Here is a 16688-nt window from a genome sequence, read left to right on the forward strand (position 1 = left end):
TCCTGGGAATCTGGGGAAAGGGATGGCTAGGATGGGTGAGGTCACCCAAGCTCAGGACTGCTGACTGGGTCTTGAAATCTCATTTGGGATCCACACCACAGAGATAGACTGTCCTCATTGCTCTCCCACAGGTACTACTTGATCTACGACTCTGGAGACCGTCAGGGTCTCTTCGGTGCCTACCACAATGAGGCCTGCTTCTCCCTGGCCATTCCCTTTAACCCCGAGGAGTCAGCCCCGTGAGTAGCAAAGCTCCAACTCTGCTTCTGGGCCCTGTGGCTCCCCAGTGGATGCAGGGCAGCTCCTGGAAACACCCACACTGGCCAGACCACCACCTCCTGTTCCTCTTTCTCTCCTAGAAGCAGCTTGTGCGAATACTTCAAGGAAAGCAGGAATATGAAGAAGCTCAAGGACCCCTGTGCGTGTGTGATGGGGAAGACTGGGCAGGGAAAGAGGTGTGAAGTGGTAATTATAGGGCCCAGGGTGTGGCAACCCCTGACCTTTGCTTGTTTCTCCTCCCCTCATAGCCCTGCGTATTCAGCTGCTGAAGCATACAAAATGCGACATCATGCGCTCCCTCTGTGTGCTGCCCAAAACTCAGCATGACCTCAGCTCCTTCATGGTGGACGTGTGGTTCCAGACGGTGAGCACCGGCTTCCTCCCTCGGGCAGCCCCAGAAAGCCACGGGTGGGTAGGAAGTTTAGGTGACTTAGCACCTGGGCTCTTCCCTTTCAGGAGACGATGCTCTGCTTCTCTGTCAACGGGGTGTTCAAGGAAGGTGCGTGTGTGTAGAACCTCCTCCCCAGATGCTCCTCTGCTCTCTCCCTGCTGGCTGGGCTCCCTCTCAGAACTCTCCCAGCTTCCCTGGTGCCTTCCCTTCTCTTCCTATTCCCGTTATGTTCTCCCATTTCCACGCTCCCCTCAAATCATCCTGGTCTGAACTAGGTCTATGCCGGTCTGCCCCACACAGCTTGGGCATTAGGGACACAGTCTGTGGAGCTGGACAGCTCTCACCCTAGATCTTTACTCTGTGACCTTGGGCTCTTAACCTGTAAGTTTCTTCATTTGCTAATGGACCTAATGATGTCCATCTCTTGAGCAGCTGTGAAAAATGCATCAAATGCACTTCTGAAGTGGTTTCCACTGGTCCCAGCACATGGTAGTGTTCCTGTCACTGGGAACAGATTGCCTTCCCCATTTGGAACACCCTGACTCCCCACAGAAAAACTGTCCCCTTCAGCATGAATATCAAGTCAGACCCTGGCTGGGGAATGCTGTGTGAGTATGTAAAGCATGTGGAATGCTAAAGGGGTATTGTTGTTTGTTGCTCGTTGTTGAAGTGGAAGGCACGTCTCAGGATTCTGTTCGTGCCTTCACCCGGACATTCATCACTACCCCTGTCAGCAGTTACAGGTGAGTGCTTTGTTGTGGGTGGAACACCCAGTTCAGTATGAGTTCAGGGGTATGGGAATGGGGAGGTACAGGCTTCGGGGTGTTCTCAATATTGTGAAAAGCCAACAGGTACAGCCAAGGAATCATGTCTCCTAGTGATTAAGAGCATCGGCTCTGGAATCAGATTATGGGTTCTTTCCCTGATCCCAACACTCACTAGTTTTGTGAACTTTGTCAAGTCACATGATCTCTTTGTGACCCAGTGACTTCCTCTGAAAACGGAGATTAGACTGTCCACTCTTAGGCAGTGTAAATATGGGGGTAAAATTGTCTGTGGTTTGGGGATAAACCTACAAATGTAGTGAAATTGGTTAGACAGTCTCTCCAAAGGTTGGCTCTGTGAAGGGTGAAGGAAAAGTAGAGGTACCAGCCAAGGAACCTGGGTGGCAGGCACAGTAAGGGTATGGAAAGAACCTGGTTGCTGAGTGGCAGTGGAAGCAGGATCGTTGTTGGGGTGTGGGGTTGTCTATCTGTCCAGTTTCTAAGGTCCCATTTTTTCCTTCAGTCTATGCATCGTGAATGATGATCTGTTTGTGAAGGACGCCAACCCCAAGGAGACCCAGAGCACATTCTCTATCCCAGTGTTCACACCCTCCTGCAGCTCCTGGCCCACTCTTTGCCAGAAGCAGCAGGAAATGGGGCAGACTTTCTCCATGCAGTCTGGGATGAATCTCCAGTGGTCTCAGAAGTGAGTGCTGGGGGTGCATGGGGATAGGAGGGAGCTGGGAGTAACCAAGATTGAATCATGTCAACTGCAGGTAATTTGTTTTGCTTATTTAGTTCACTCATCATCAACCCTGAACATTATCCTTTCATTACTTATAAGCTAAGCAGTTTATTTATTTATTTATTTACTTACTTACTTACTTATTTTTAGCTAGCTTGTTTTTTAAAAACAGTTGTTCATTGCTTTCCTAAATCCATGGACCTGCACATTTATTGACAGACATTTTGGTTTCAGGAATTTTCCCCAGTACACACTGTGCCACAGGGCTCATTCCACTGCCTCAGTTGTGATAAATGTAGTGGCGTGTTTCTTTTGCATGGATTGGGAAATGGTACTGTGCAATCAGATTGTCTCCGGCTTTAGTTTTAATGGATGTCACCTGTGCTTTCTCCATCCTAGGTAACTTCACGACAGCCAATGGGACTACATTGGTTCTCACATGGCCCAAGGTGAGGTTCAGGAATTCAGGCCAAATGAGCCGAAACTGGGTGGCCTGGGGAGGAGACTCAGGGCTCCTGGCTCTGCTGATCTCCCAACTCCCTCTCTTCACTTCCTCCAGGCCAAGCACATGATCCCAGAGGAGACCCTCACCCAGACTCATCCAGGATCCTGAGAACACAGCCCTGACAAGAAACTGTTTTTTGTAGTCATCTTCATCATCTTTGCTGTCTATTTTCTCTAGCCTGAGTTAATCTCTGACTGAACGGGAGGTTTGCTGGGAGCTGGGAAGCCAACGTTTAACTGACACTAATCTGCTCAAAGACCAACTGCGTATTTTCCCACCCGGGATCCCTGATTCTCTTCTTAATAAATAGTGGCATTGCGTGTTATGTTGAATCTCTGCAAAATCCATTCAAGGCCTGTATTTTGATCACTGGTCTACAGAGAAAGAAAAGGAGATCCAAAGAGGGTCAGTGACTCTTGGAGAACAGTAGGGTAGAGACTCAAATAGTAGACCTCTCTTTAAAGCCCAGGCTCTGTGTGTGCCCCATGGCTGTGTGCCTACCAGGGTGGGGGAATGTTCTCTTATTCTGTTATACCTGGGGATAGTGTTCTGTGCCCCTAGTGTATTAGTCAAGTATTTTTAGGCAGAGAACAGTATTCTTTCTTAGCCATACAAATCTATTCAAATTTAAAAGCAATCCATTTAGGGAAAAACAGCATTAAAGAGCCCAAGAGAATCTGGGAAGAATAAATTGCCATCATATATAACTTATATTGTATTAATATCCTTGACATATAAAGGAATCACTAGAAAGAGGGAAACAAGTATCAATCAAGAATTGTTATTAAAATCAATAGGAATACCCAAGATAGGCATGAAATCCATCCAACCATAATAACCTACAAGAACACAACTGCAAATATTTAGACATGGTACTAAATGAGAAAGTAAAGCTGACCTGGAGGCTGGTGTTCTCTGTCCCCAGTGTTCTAGTCAGATATTTTTATACATAGAATAGTATTACCTTCTTAGCCATATACATCTATTGAAAAGCAACCTGTTTGAAGAAAAGCAACATTAAAAAGCACATGAAAATCTTGGGATAAAAAATTGTCTTCACGTATAACTGATATAAATATCCTTGATATATTAAAAAAATCAGTAGATCAGATACTGAGATCAACCTAAAATTCTTATTAAAAGTATATAATAATGCCCAAAAAGTCTATGAAAGTCTATCCAAACATAATAATAATAAAAACACATTTGCAAACTTTGAGATAAGATACTAAATGAGAAAGGAAAGCTAAAGACTTTTATTTCCAGGAAAAAAATATATATATATTGTGTGTGTGGGTTTGTGTGTGTGTGTGTGTGTGTGCGCATACTGATACACTGTATAGGATGTGTAGAAAACTCATTAATTATAAAAGTGCACGTGTCAGGTAAAAATATTTGGAAAAGACATAACCTCTTAGAAGCAGGATTTTTTTTTTCTTTAGGTCAGAGAACCCCCCCCCCCCTCTGGTGTGTAAGGTACCTATTGGGGTCTGGAGGAGATGGAGAATTATTGATATGAGGAAGGCCCCTCAGAGTCAGTTCTGGAAGGCGTTCACAGGTGGACCCTCCCTTGAGGCCTAGGAGCATAGTGGAAGGAGGGGGTTCAAATGTAGGGGCAGACCTTGTGTGCCTTCATGAGCAGATAAGTAAACAGCCTTTCAGACCTACGCCTCCTGGGCAGCCTCTAGGTTGCTACTGTTTATGGTTGAGAACTAGGAATGCTCCCCTAATTACTTCCATGTCTATTGCAATCCTTATTCTCCATCCTGTTTATAAAACACATAACTACTCAATCAAAATCGGGCAGGTCTGAGGCCACAGGAAATTACTCAGAATAGGAAAGGCAAAAGCAATCCCAAGGTTCCCAGCCTGGTGTCTGCTGGGACACCTGCCACCTGCTAGGACACCTGCTGGATGGGAACCTGCCATCCTAGCTCTGATGTTTTTTTGCCTTACAAGGGTCCTGCTCAGATGTTTATCCTCTATGCACCCAATGAAGCTTTGGGTTAAGGATCAAGATCAAAACCCATTTCCTTTTGTTTCATGTGCTTTTGTGACCCTAGTTTTTTAACTTTTTTGTCATCCATTCTCTCTGTATCAGCAGAAAGACTGCCCTCCTATGTCATCACTGGGTGTTCTGTAAGCCAAAGCTTAATTTTATATGTAATGGGGACTTATGAAGATTTCCGAATGGGTGTAGTGACAAAATCATCTTCCTTTTGAATGTCAGTGACAAATATATATTAACAATATAAATATTATAAATATGTATATGTATACATATATATTTCCATACCTAATCTTACCAATTAATAATTATCCTTTTTTTAAAAAATTACTAAAATAGAAATTTCTGTAGTAATTTTAACAATGAGGGTGTTATGCTCAAATTTTTTGAAAACACACTTGCTTTTGAAAATGCAAATTTGTTCCAGTTCTATTGAGTTTATCTGAGAGAAACACTAGATAAAAGAGGATAATTAGACCCAACTGAACCAAGCCACGGGGCGCCTGGGTGGCTCAGTTGGTTAAGCGACTGCCTTCGGCTCAGGTCATGATCCTGGAGTCCCGGGATCGAGTCCCGCATCGGGCTCCCTGCTCAGCAGGGAGTCTGCTTCTCCCTCTGACCCTCCTCCCTCTCATATGCTCTCTCTCTCTCTCTCATTCTCACTCTCTCAAATAAATAAATAAAATCTTTAAAAAAAATAAAAAAATAAAAAAAAAATGAACCAAGCCACAAACCTCAAATATCTACCAGCTCCCTTAGTCCACAGTAAGTGTTATCAGCCACACCCATCCACATTTGATGTTAGCATTTTCTGGGTGATTCAGTTAGCTTTCTTTCCACCACTTGATATCTTTTCTATGTATGCTCTGATCAATGAACATGGTATGTCTCATCATGTATTTAGATTTCATCATTATTTTGTAGTTTTCAGCATACAAGTCCTATAAAGTTTTCTTAAAATTACACCTAAATATTTTTGAGTGATTGCAAATGACATGGTGCTTTTAGGTTCAAATTAGAATGTCTGCGTGTTCATTGCTACTTTATAGACATGCAATTGGTTTTTCCATTTATCTTGTATCCTATTACCTTGTTAAACTCACTTACTAGTTTTAAGAAGTGTGTGTGTGTATGTATTTTCCTTGGGATTTTCTACATAGACAATTATGTCATCTGCAAATAAGGAGATCTTTTTTTCTTCCTCTCAAATCTGTATGTCTTTTACTTCCACTTTTTAAATTTCTTTCTTTCTTCTTTCTTTTTTTCTTCTTTCTTTCTTTCTTTCTTTCTTTCTTTCTTTCTTTCTTTCTTTCTCTCTCTCTTTCTTTCCCTTTCTTTTGCCCATTGCCCCTGCTGGAACTTCCACATCATGTTCAATAGAAGCAGTGAGAGTGTACATTTTTCCTTTTTCTCCAGATATTATTAGGTAGGAAACCATTCAGTCTAGCATCATTAAATATATTTTTGCTGTAGGTTTTTTTGTAGATGCTCTTTATTAAGTTGAAGAAGTTTGCCTTTATTTCACAAAGAGAAAATCAATTAGTGCTGATAAGTGAATTTAGCAATGTTGCAGGCTACAATATCAAAATTTAAAAAAATGCATTTCTATGCATCATCACAGAACAATCTGAAAATGAAATTAGGAAGATAATTTCAAATACAGTAGCATCAAAGAGAATAAAACACATGAATAAATTTAACTGGGAAAACGCAAAACTTATATTCTGAAAACCACAAAGCATCATTGAAAGAAATCAAGACCTACTTAAATGGAAAGATGGAGGAGGAGGCAAGATGGCGGAAGAATAGGGGACCTCCTTTCATCTGGTCCCTTGAATTTAGCTAGATAACTATCAAATCATTCTGAACACCCACGAATTCAACCTGAGATGTAAGAAAAAAAAAAATCTGGAACTCTACAAGTAGAAAAGTGACCACTTTCTGCAAGGTGGGAGGTGCAGAGGAGTGAATCTGAGGGGATATATCAGAAGATAAACAGTGGGGGGAGGGAGCCTCAGTAAGCTGGCTACCAGAAAGTGATATAGCCCAAGAGGGCAAAATCAGAACCCTTAGAAATCTGCTCCAGTGAGAGACATCCCTGACTGAAAGGAGCTCGGGTGGTGAAAAGGGGCAAATTTCTAGATGGGACTGTGTGGTCTCAGGATCCCTGGAGTCACAGAAATAACCGGGGTGCCTGGGCCAGTAGAGTTCCCAAGCATTGGAACAGGGAAAGTGGTTAGGGTCAGTGAGCCCAGGAGGGGGCTCTCAGCTCGGTTTGCCATAAACTGCGAGCAGAGGCTCGATAGGGTGACTGCTCTCCGTGTGGGGACCGTGCAAATGACAGGAACTCAGAGCACCTTCCCCTTCCCATGGGAGGGGCAGAGTGGGTGCGTGCAGACTCCAGGGACAGCTCTCAGTGCCTGAACCCTGTAATAAGCAGGAATGCGGTGGCCCTCCGCCTCCCCGCCAGGGGCTGAGTGGGTGCATGCATGGCAGGGCAACAGCTCTCAGGGTGAGAACCTTGTAAAGGACAGTAGTGGACAACCCTCTGCTCACCCCCTGGAGGGACAGAGCGGGTGTGTGCAGGATTTGGAGTCCGCTCTCTGTGCCAGGGCCCTACAATGTGCAGGACCCTCCTCCTTTCCCCCAGGAGGATCAGCGTGGATGCACACTGTAGGAGTGTGCAGAGTTTGGCACACACAGAAGTGAAGACCATTTATCCCTGAGGGTTTACTGAAGAGAGGGGATAGGGATCTTTCGGCTCTGGGGCTGGAGATGAGGCACGGCCATTTTTATTTTGATCCTCTAAAGAAGCCCGGAGAGCCTTCCAAGAACAAAAGCCACACAGAGGACCAGCTTACACTGAGCCTGGCCCCCTGGCAAGGGGCGGAGCAACTCCACCCAAGCAAAGACACCTGAGAAGCAGCGTGACAGGCCCCTCCCCCAGAAGACCAACTGGAGGAATAGGTGCACAGCAAGTTTATGGACCACACAAGACTGTAAAACTCCAGCACTGGGGGAAAATAGTATAAACCCCTAGTCAGACTCATGGAAAAGAAAAGAGAAAGGACCCAAATTAATAAATTCATGAATGAAAGGGGAGAGATCACGACCAACACCAAGGAAATACAAACAATTTTAAGAACATATTATGAGCAACTATATGCCAAGAAATTAGGCAATCCGGAAGAAATGGATGCATTCCTAGAGACCTATAAACTACCAAAATGGAAACAGGAAGGAACAGAAGATCTTAACAGACCCATAACCAGCAAGTAAATTGAAGCATTAATCAAAAACCTCCCAAAAAACAAGAGTCCAGGGCCAGATGGCTTCCCAGGGGGAATTCTAACAAACATTTAAAGAAGAAATAATACCTATTCTACTGAAGCTGTTTCAAAAAATAGAAATGGAAGGGAAAACTTCCAAACTCGCTCTATGAGGCCAGCATTATCTTGTTCCCCAAACCAGACAAAGGCCCCACCAAAAAGGAGAATTACAGACCAATATCCCTGATGAACATGGATGCCAAAATACTCACCAAGATACTAGCCAATAGGATCCAACAGTACATTAAAAGGATTATTCACCAAGACCAAGTGGGATTTATTCCTGGACTGCAAGGGCGGTTCAACATCCACAAATCAATCAACGTGATACATCCCATTAATAAATGAAAGGACAAGAATCATATGATCCTCTCAACAGATGCAGAAAAAGCATTTGACAAAATACAACATCCTTTCTTGATTAAAACTCTCCACAGTGTAGGGATAGAGGGAACATACCTCAATATCATAAAAACCATCAACAAAAAGCCCACAGCGAATATCATTCTCAATGGGGAAAAACTGAGAGCTTTTCTCCTAAGGTCAAGAGCACAACAAGGATGCCCACTCTCACCACTGTTGTTGAACATAGTACTAGAAGTCCTAGCCTCAGCAATCAAACAACAAAAGGAAATAAAAGGCATTCAAACTGGCAAAGAAGAAGTCAAACTCTCACTCTTCACAGATGATATGATACTTTATGTGGAAAATCCAAAAGACTCTACCCCAAAATTGCTAGAACTCAAACAGCAATTCAGCAAGGTGGCAAGATACAAAATCAATGCACAGATCAGTTGCATTTCTATACACTGACAATGTGACTGAAGAAAGAGAAATTAAGGAATTGACGCCATTTACAATTGCACCAAAAGCCATAAAATACCTAGGAATAAACCTAACCAGAGAGGTAAAAGATCTGTACTCTAAAAACTACAGGACACTTATGAAAGAAATTGAGGAAGACACAAAAAGATGGAAAAATATTCCATGCTCTTGGATTGGAAGAATAAATATTTTTAAAATGTCTATGCTACCCAGAGCAATCTACACATTCAATGCAATCCCTATCAAAATACCATCGAAATTTTTCCCAGAGCTGGAACAAATAATCCTAAAGTTTGTACAGAACCAGAAAAGACCCCAAATAGTCAGAGGGATGTTGAAAAAGAAAGCCAATGCTGGCAGCATCACAATTCCTGACTTTAAAGTATATTACAAAGTTGTGATCGTCAAGACAGCATAGTACTGGCACAAAAACAGACACATAGATCAATGGAACAAAAAAGAGAATCCAGAAATGGACCCTCAACTCTATGGTCAACTCATCTTTGACAAAGCAAGAAAGACTATCCAATGGAAAAGAACAGTCTCTTGGATAAATGGTGCTGGGAAAATTGGACAGCCACATCAGAAGAATGAAACTGGACCATTCTTTTACGCCATACACAAAGATAAATTCAAAATGGATGAAAGACCTAAATGTGAGACAGGAATCCATCAAAATCCTAGAGGAGAAACACAGGCAGCAACCTCTTCAACCTGGGCCGCAGCAACTTCTTGCTAGACACGTCTCCAAAGGCAAAGGAAGCAAAAGCAAAACCGAACTATTGGGACTTCATCAAGATAAAAAGCTTCTGCACAGCAAAGGAAGCAGTCAATAAAACTAAAAGGCAACCTATGGAATGCGAGAAGATATTTGCAAATGACATGTCAGGTAAAGGGCTAGTATCCAGAATCTATAAAGAACTTATCAAACTCAACACCCCCAAAAACAAATAATCCAGTCAAGAAATGGGTAGAAGACATGAACAAACAATTTCTCCAAAGAACACATACAAATGGCTAAGACACATGAAAAAATGCTCAACATTACCTGGCATCAGGGAAATACAAATCAAAACCACAATGACATTCCACCTCACACCAGTCAGAATGGCTAAAAATAACAAGACAGGAAAAAAGGAATGTTGGTGAGAATGTGGAGAAAGGGGAACCCTCTTACACTATTTATTGGTGGGAATGCAAGCTGATACAGCCACTCTGGAAAACAGTATGGAGGTTCCTCAAAAAGTTAAAAATAGAGCTACCCTACGACCCAGCAATTGCACTACTAGGTATTCACCCCAAAGATACAGATGTGGTGAAATGAAGGGGTACCTGCACCACAGTGTTCATAGCAGCAATGTCCACAATAGCCAAACTATGGAAGGAGCCGAGATGTCCTTCAATAGATGAATGGATAAAGAAGATGTTATTTTATATATATATATATATATATATATATATATATATATATCACTCCTTCTTAATCCACTCATTTATCCATGGACACTGGGGCTGCTTTCATAATCTGGCTACTGTAAATAATGCTGCAATAAAAATAGGAGTGCATGTATCGCTTTGAATTAGTGTTTTTGTATTCTTTGTGTAAATACCCAGTAGTGCGGTTGCTGAATCATAGGGTAGTTCTATTTTTAACTTTCTGAGGAACCTCCATATTGTTTTTTACCGTGGCTGCACCAGTTTGCATCCATCCACCAGCAGTGCAGGAGGGTTCCTTTTTCTCCACATCCTCACCAACACTTGTCATTTCTTGTGCTTTTTATTTTAACCATTCCGACAGGTTTCAGGTGGTATCTCATTGTGGTTTTGATTTGCATTTCCCTGATGATAAGTGGTGATGAGCATCTTCTCATGTGTCTGTTAGCCATCTGGATGTCTTCTTTGGAGAAATGTCTGTTCGTGTCTTCTGCCCATTTTTAATTGGATTATTTGGGACTTTTTGGTGTTGAGTTGTATAAGTTCTTCATATATTTTGGATACCAAGCTTTGATCAGATATGTCATTTGCAAATATCTTCTCCCATTCAGTAGGCTGTCTTTTAGTTTTGTTGGTTGTTTCCTATGCTGTTCAGAAGCTTTTTATTTTGATGTAGTCCCAATAGTCAATTTTGCTTTTGTTTCCCTTGCCTCAGGAGACCTATCTAAGAAAGATGTTGTTATGGCCAATGTCAGAGAAATTATTACCTGTGCTCTCTTCTAGAAGTTGTATGGTTTCCAGTCTCACATTTAAATCCTTCATCCATTTTGAGTTTATTTTTGTGTATGGTGTACGAAAGGGGTCCAGTTTTCCCAACACCATTTGTTGAAGAGACTGTCTTTTTCCCACTGGGTATTTTTTCTTCCTTTGTCAAAGATTAATTGACCATATAATGGTGGGTTTATTTTTGGACTTTCTATTGTGTTCTACTGATCTATGCATCTATATTTGTGCCGGTACCATACTCTTTTGATTACTGCAGCTTATTAATATAACTTGAAGTCTGGAATTGTGATAGCCCCATTTTTTTTTCTTTTTCAAGATTGCTTTTGCTATTCAGGGTCTTTTGTGATTTCATACAAATTCTAGGATTGTTTGTTCGATTTCTGTGAAAAATGCTGTTTGTGTTTTGATAAGGATTACACTAAATGTGGATTGCTTTGGGTAGTATAGATATTTTAACAATATTTGTTCTTCCAATCCATGAGCATGGAATGCCTTTCCATTTGTTTGTGTTGTCTTCAATTCCTTTGATCAGTGTTTTATAGATTGCAGAGTACAGGTCTTTCACCTTTTTGATTAAGTTTATTCCTATGCATTTTATTCTTTTTGGTGCAATTGTAAATGGGATTGTTTTCTTAATTTCTCTTTCTGCTGCTTCATTATTAGTGTATGGAAATACAACAGATTTCTATATGTTGATTTTGTATCCTGTGAATTTACTTAATTCATTTATCAGTTTTAGTAGTTTTTCAGTGGACTCGGTAAGGTTTTCTATATACAGTATCAATGTTATCTGCAAAGAGTGGAAGTTTGATTACTTCCTTGCTGTTTTGGACGCCTTGTTGATGTTGTTGTTGTTGTTGTCTGATTTTTGTGCCTAGGACTTCCAGAACTATGTTGAATAACAGCAGTAAGAGTGGACATCCTTGTCTTGTTCCTGACCTTAGGGGAAAAGCTCTCACTTTTTGCCCATTGAGGATGATGTTAGCTGTAGGTTTTTCATATGCGGCCTTTATTATGTTCAGGTAGGTTCCCTCTAACAGTAGGCTGTCTTTTAGTTTTGTTGATTCTTTCCTTTGCTGTGCAGAAGCTTTTTATTTTGATGTAGTCCCAAGAGTTTATTTTCGCTTTTGTTTCCCTGCCTTAGGAGACATATCTAGAAGAATGTTGCTATGGCTGATGTCAGAGAAATTACTGCCTGTATTGTTGTGGAATTCTTAAGCCTTTATTTCTTCTCTGGTTCTTACAACCCCCCAGGCTGGTTGCCAAAACTCTCTTTTGTTTTCCATAAGGTGGCACTATAGTTCAAGTTTGTGTTTCCTCCTCTGCCCAGAGATCCTGGTCTGCTTTTTGGAAGCATTCTGTTTATTGGAGCTTTCTCTTACCACTGCACTTGGGAGTGCACACTGGGAGCCTGACCAACAGTAGGGGAGGTGTGGGTTTAGCCCTCAGGGTGTTGGGAGTGCCTGCAGGCCCACTGTGGGGGATCCTGTAGTGAAGTTCTCCCCGGGGCTTGTGGGCCAACTTCCTGCTAAAGTCCTGTGCGTAGTCAGCAAGTATCATGTCCCTTTAATGCCCCTTGATATTCTTATCTGCCTCTTCCCAGTATCTTCTGCCCCTACCCTCACTCAAGTCGTGGAAGTCCTGCCTTAGTACTCTGGTGCTGCTGGAGAGCAATGAGTTTGTCCAGTAGCATCCAAGAAAGCTGAGGTAGCCAAGCACTCATTCACTTTCTCCTTTTACTGCGTGAGAGGTCACTGCCAGCTAGTTCAGCATCATGCTGTTTTGCCTTGGATGGGCAGCACTGGCAAAGTTCCTCTTACCCTCTTCAGTGCATCCAGACTCATATTTTTTTGTTGTTGTTCCAACAGAGAGGTGGACTCTCTACTCAGGTACATGTATTTGTGGATGGGTTTCTAATTAGTTGTCAAAAAGGGGGGACCAAAAGGAAGGACATCTTATGCTGCCATCATGCTGATGTTTGGTTCTACAAGTATTCATTCTTTGAAAGTCCTGAAAACACATCTTTTGAAGTTATACTATAATTTATTGAATCAATCCCTAGTAGATATACTTTAATTTTTTCAAACCTTGTTTATCATCAACATTGCACCAATAACACCTTATGCATATAGTCTTCCATAAAACATGTGCCAATATATACTCCCACTTACACTGAATATATCACAATATTTGACTTATGCTCTGATGAACACAAGACATAATCATTTCTAAATACCTAAACATGCAGAAATGTAGATAGAAATACATAAGAGACACAAATGTACTCATCAACCGATTTATAACATATTGGCATTTTATCATGTGTGATCTAGATTTTTTTATTAAATATTATGAATATGCCTCAATCCATCTTGCTTTTCTTTCATTCCATTCTCTCCCCAGAGGCAACTGCACTTTAAGCCTTGTGTGCCCTTATGTATGTTTTTATACTTTTATAGATATTTTTTATGGCCATAAGTAATATACAACATTACTTTTAGAGACTTAAGAACGGTTGAGAATGGTCCTATAAGAAATGTTTGCTTTTGAAACACACTTTTCTTACATGATATTATGCTTTGTTTTTCATACATATTGATATATGGAGTTATAGGCTTTTTATTTTATTTTTTATTAAAGATTTATTTGCTTAACTTTAGAGAGAGAGAGTGCATGAGCAGGGGGAGGGGCAGAGGGAGAGAGGGAGGGGAAGCAGACTCCCCACTGAGCGGGGAGCCCTACAGGGGGCTTCATATCAGGACCCTGAGATCATGACCTGAGCCAAAACCAAGAGTCAGACACTTAACCAACTGAGCCACCCAGGTGCCCCTATAGGTCTTTTATTTTCACTGAAGCATTGTGTTCCATTGTATAAATGCACCACAATCTGTTTGTTTTCTTATAGATGGGAATGCAAGGTTTTTTTTATGTCTGTTTGTTGTTATTATTTTTACCTTTATTTTTCATAATTATTTTTGTTTTGTACAGTATTAGAATGAATGGATATCATTGTTCCTAGTTCTTTCCCTCCCTGTGCCAACAAATGTTTCAATATTTTATCAATCCTGTCTGGCCAAGGTTTTCTCAAATCTGCCATTACATAACAATCATTCAAGGTGTTTGCTAAACAAACAGAATCCCAGTTCCATGTCCTCAAATTTCTAATTCACCAGGTCAGTTAAGGGGTCTAGAAGCTTGTATTTTTCAGTAGTGCCTCAAGCATTTCCAAAGATCAGGCAAAGTCTGGGAAGCTCCTCTTTGATCAGTTAACAAGAAATCATCTCATTAAATTCTTAAGTGGCTTTTCTTTAATTTTTAGTTCAACTTCTGTTCTTTTATATCTCCATTGTCTTTAATGATTAGGTTAAAAATTTAAAAATACAGACATGCATAATGTAGCAAGTTAACAAATTTGATAAACATCCCTATTCATTTTTACTATGCAAATACATACACAGAAGACAACTTTAATTACCCAAGGAAAAATACAATAATCATTTAGAATGGTAAATAACTTCTTCTTCTTCTTCTTCTTTTTTAAGTAGCTCCATGCCCAGCGTGGAGCCCAATGGGAGGCTTGAACTTGCAACCCTGAGATCAAGACCTAAGCTGAGATCAAGAGTCTGACACACACCCAACTGAGCCACCCAGGCACCCCTGGAATGGGAAATAACTTCTAAGTAACGTATCCCTTATACAAGAAACCATTCTTCCCTGACCACGTAACCCTTACGTGATAGATAAGAATTGTCCTAATGCTGAAAGTTTTATTGCTGTTCTTTTCATGGTCATTAAAGACTTTTTGTTGCATTTGTTTCAAATCAAAACATTTTTCAATACGATAACACAAGTCACAGAACAATAGTGCTTGTGAAAATTATTGATGTTTTAAAATATGTAACTGTTAAAAAAGATATGTGACAGTTAATGTAACATATCCAGTTCAGAGCTTGATAAGATTTTTTTTTAAAAGAACTTTGTTCCTCCTCTACAAAAGCCAGTTCATCTTGATAATGTCAGAAATAATTATTTTTAAAAATTCCAGTTGAGACAGAAACCAACATGAGTGGGATAGTTTCCCTAAGTCTTAAATAAAACGCAAAAGATTGTCTGCTTTATTTATACCTCCATCACACCGAATCACACAGAAGTTATATGTATATATAGAAACATTTCATTCCTTTTACGGTCCATAAAATTCCAGCGTATTGGTGTACCAAAAGCTGTCAAACGACAAGTGTGGTTGATGCCTCACACAGAAGGTTGCTTCACGCACAAAGCACCAACATAGCTCCTGTTGAAAAACGCTGCAAATTTTGGGTTCTTACCAAGATTTCACCATCACCAAATCACTTCCATGAAGCTCTGTGAATGTCACTCGCTCTCCAGAAAGACTGTGAAATTTAGATTCTCATACGTAGTGTATTATAAATAATGCCCGCACTTTCACTAAGTTATTTAAAAATGCAATATGGCAAATATATATACATGTGCAATAAAGTACAAAGACTAATTTTACAGACACCAAAGTACTCATTACCTAAATTTACCACCTTCTGATATTTAGCATTCTTTCCTGGCAGTTCTCACACCACCTGCTTCAGAGCAACATACTAGAAGGACAAGTGGCATGCTGTGGGTGAACAGAGCACGGGGTGGTACCTTCAAATGGTGAGATGGGATTGCCAGTGAAGCATCAAGAAGGAGGTGCCATTTGAGCTGAGAAAGGATAAATAGTCAACGAAAGTTCTCCAAGGGGCCATTCCAGGTCTGATCCATGGTACAGATGAAAGAATGTGCAAAGGTATACTTGGTGGTTACATAGATAATCCAGTATTGCTTCAGTGTAAGACACTTGGATGGATAAATTGAGAAATTATGGAAAGATAGGGCCAGCCAAGTCTCTGAGAGCCTCAAACACTGTGGCCACAGAATCAGGATACTTCCCTATAGGTTGTTTGTTTCCAAACCTGACTGAGCATCAGAACTTCTGTATTTTTGTTTGCTTGTTTGTTGTTTAATTTTGGTGTTGGGGATAGGTAAGGGGGAACAAACATCAAGATCTGAGCTGGACTCCTCCAAGTTAACTTCTTAACCTACCATTAGGCCTGGACAATCAATGCTTGTAGTTTTTGTCTTGAGATGATTAACTCTGTCTTTCAAACTTAGGATCTAAATGTGAGAGGATCTACAAGTTTCACCTGAAATCTCCACAGATGTATGCTGAAGATGCACACCATTAACACAAGGAAGTTTCCACTCACTCTGTAAAATAAAAATCCTTAGCCAAACCCTTAATCTCAGAAACATAGGGTATCAGGGCTGTACAGGGCCTGAGTCCAACAGCATTAGTTTTCATAAACACCACCATATAACCACCACCCCAGTCCAGACACAGAACATTATCAGTACCCCACGGGGCTCTTCCGTGTCCTCCTCCAAGCCATTACTACCACTGCCTCTATGCAAAGTTCACTACTATTCTGATTGCTAATGTCATAGATTAGCTTGCCTGTTTTTGATCTTTACAAAAAGGAAATCATACAGTATGAACTCCTTTATGTCTGGCTTCTTTAGGTCTGTTAGACTTATTCAAATTATCACATTTTGCAATAGTTTATT

At 40.9% G+C, this 16688-nt stretch overlaps 1 protein-coding gene across 1 annotated transcript in view; it reads left to right on the forward strand.

Annotated features, from left to right (window-relative positions):
- Positions 1 to 3009, forward strand: part of NXF3 (nuclear RNA export factor 3) — a 9202-nt gene extending 6193 nt beyond the window's left edge. The window contains 8 exon segments of the mRNA XM_081809317.1: positions 132 to 239; positions 360 to 418; positions 528 to 643; positions 736 to 778; positions 1341 to 1413; positions 1958 to 2140; positions 2579 to 2628; positions 2739 to 3009. Coding sequence (XP_081665443.1) covers positions 132 to 239; positions 360 to 418; positions 528 to 643; positions 736 to 778; positions 1341 to 1413; positions 1958 to 2140; positions 2579 to 2628; positions 2739 to 2806 — 700 coding nt within the window. The 3' untranslated portion in view covers positions 2807 to 3009.
- Positions 3010 to 16688: the final 13679 nt, after the last annotated feature.

Source organism: Leptonychotes weddellii, chromosome X, assembly GCF_054177405.1.
Source record: "Leptonychotes weddellii isolate Sample4059 chromosome X, ASM5417740v2, whole genome shotgun sequence".
In the NCBI taxonomy this organism is placed as follows: domain Eukaryota; kingdom Metazoa; phylum Chordata; class Mammalia; order Carnivora; family Phocidae; genus Leptonychotes; species Leptonychotes weddellii.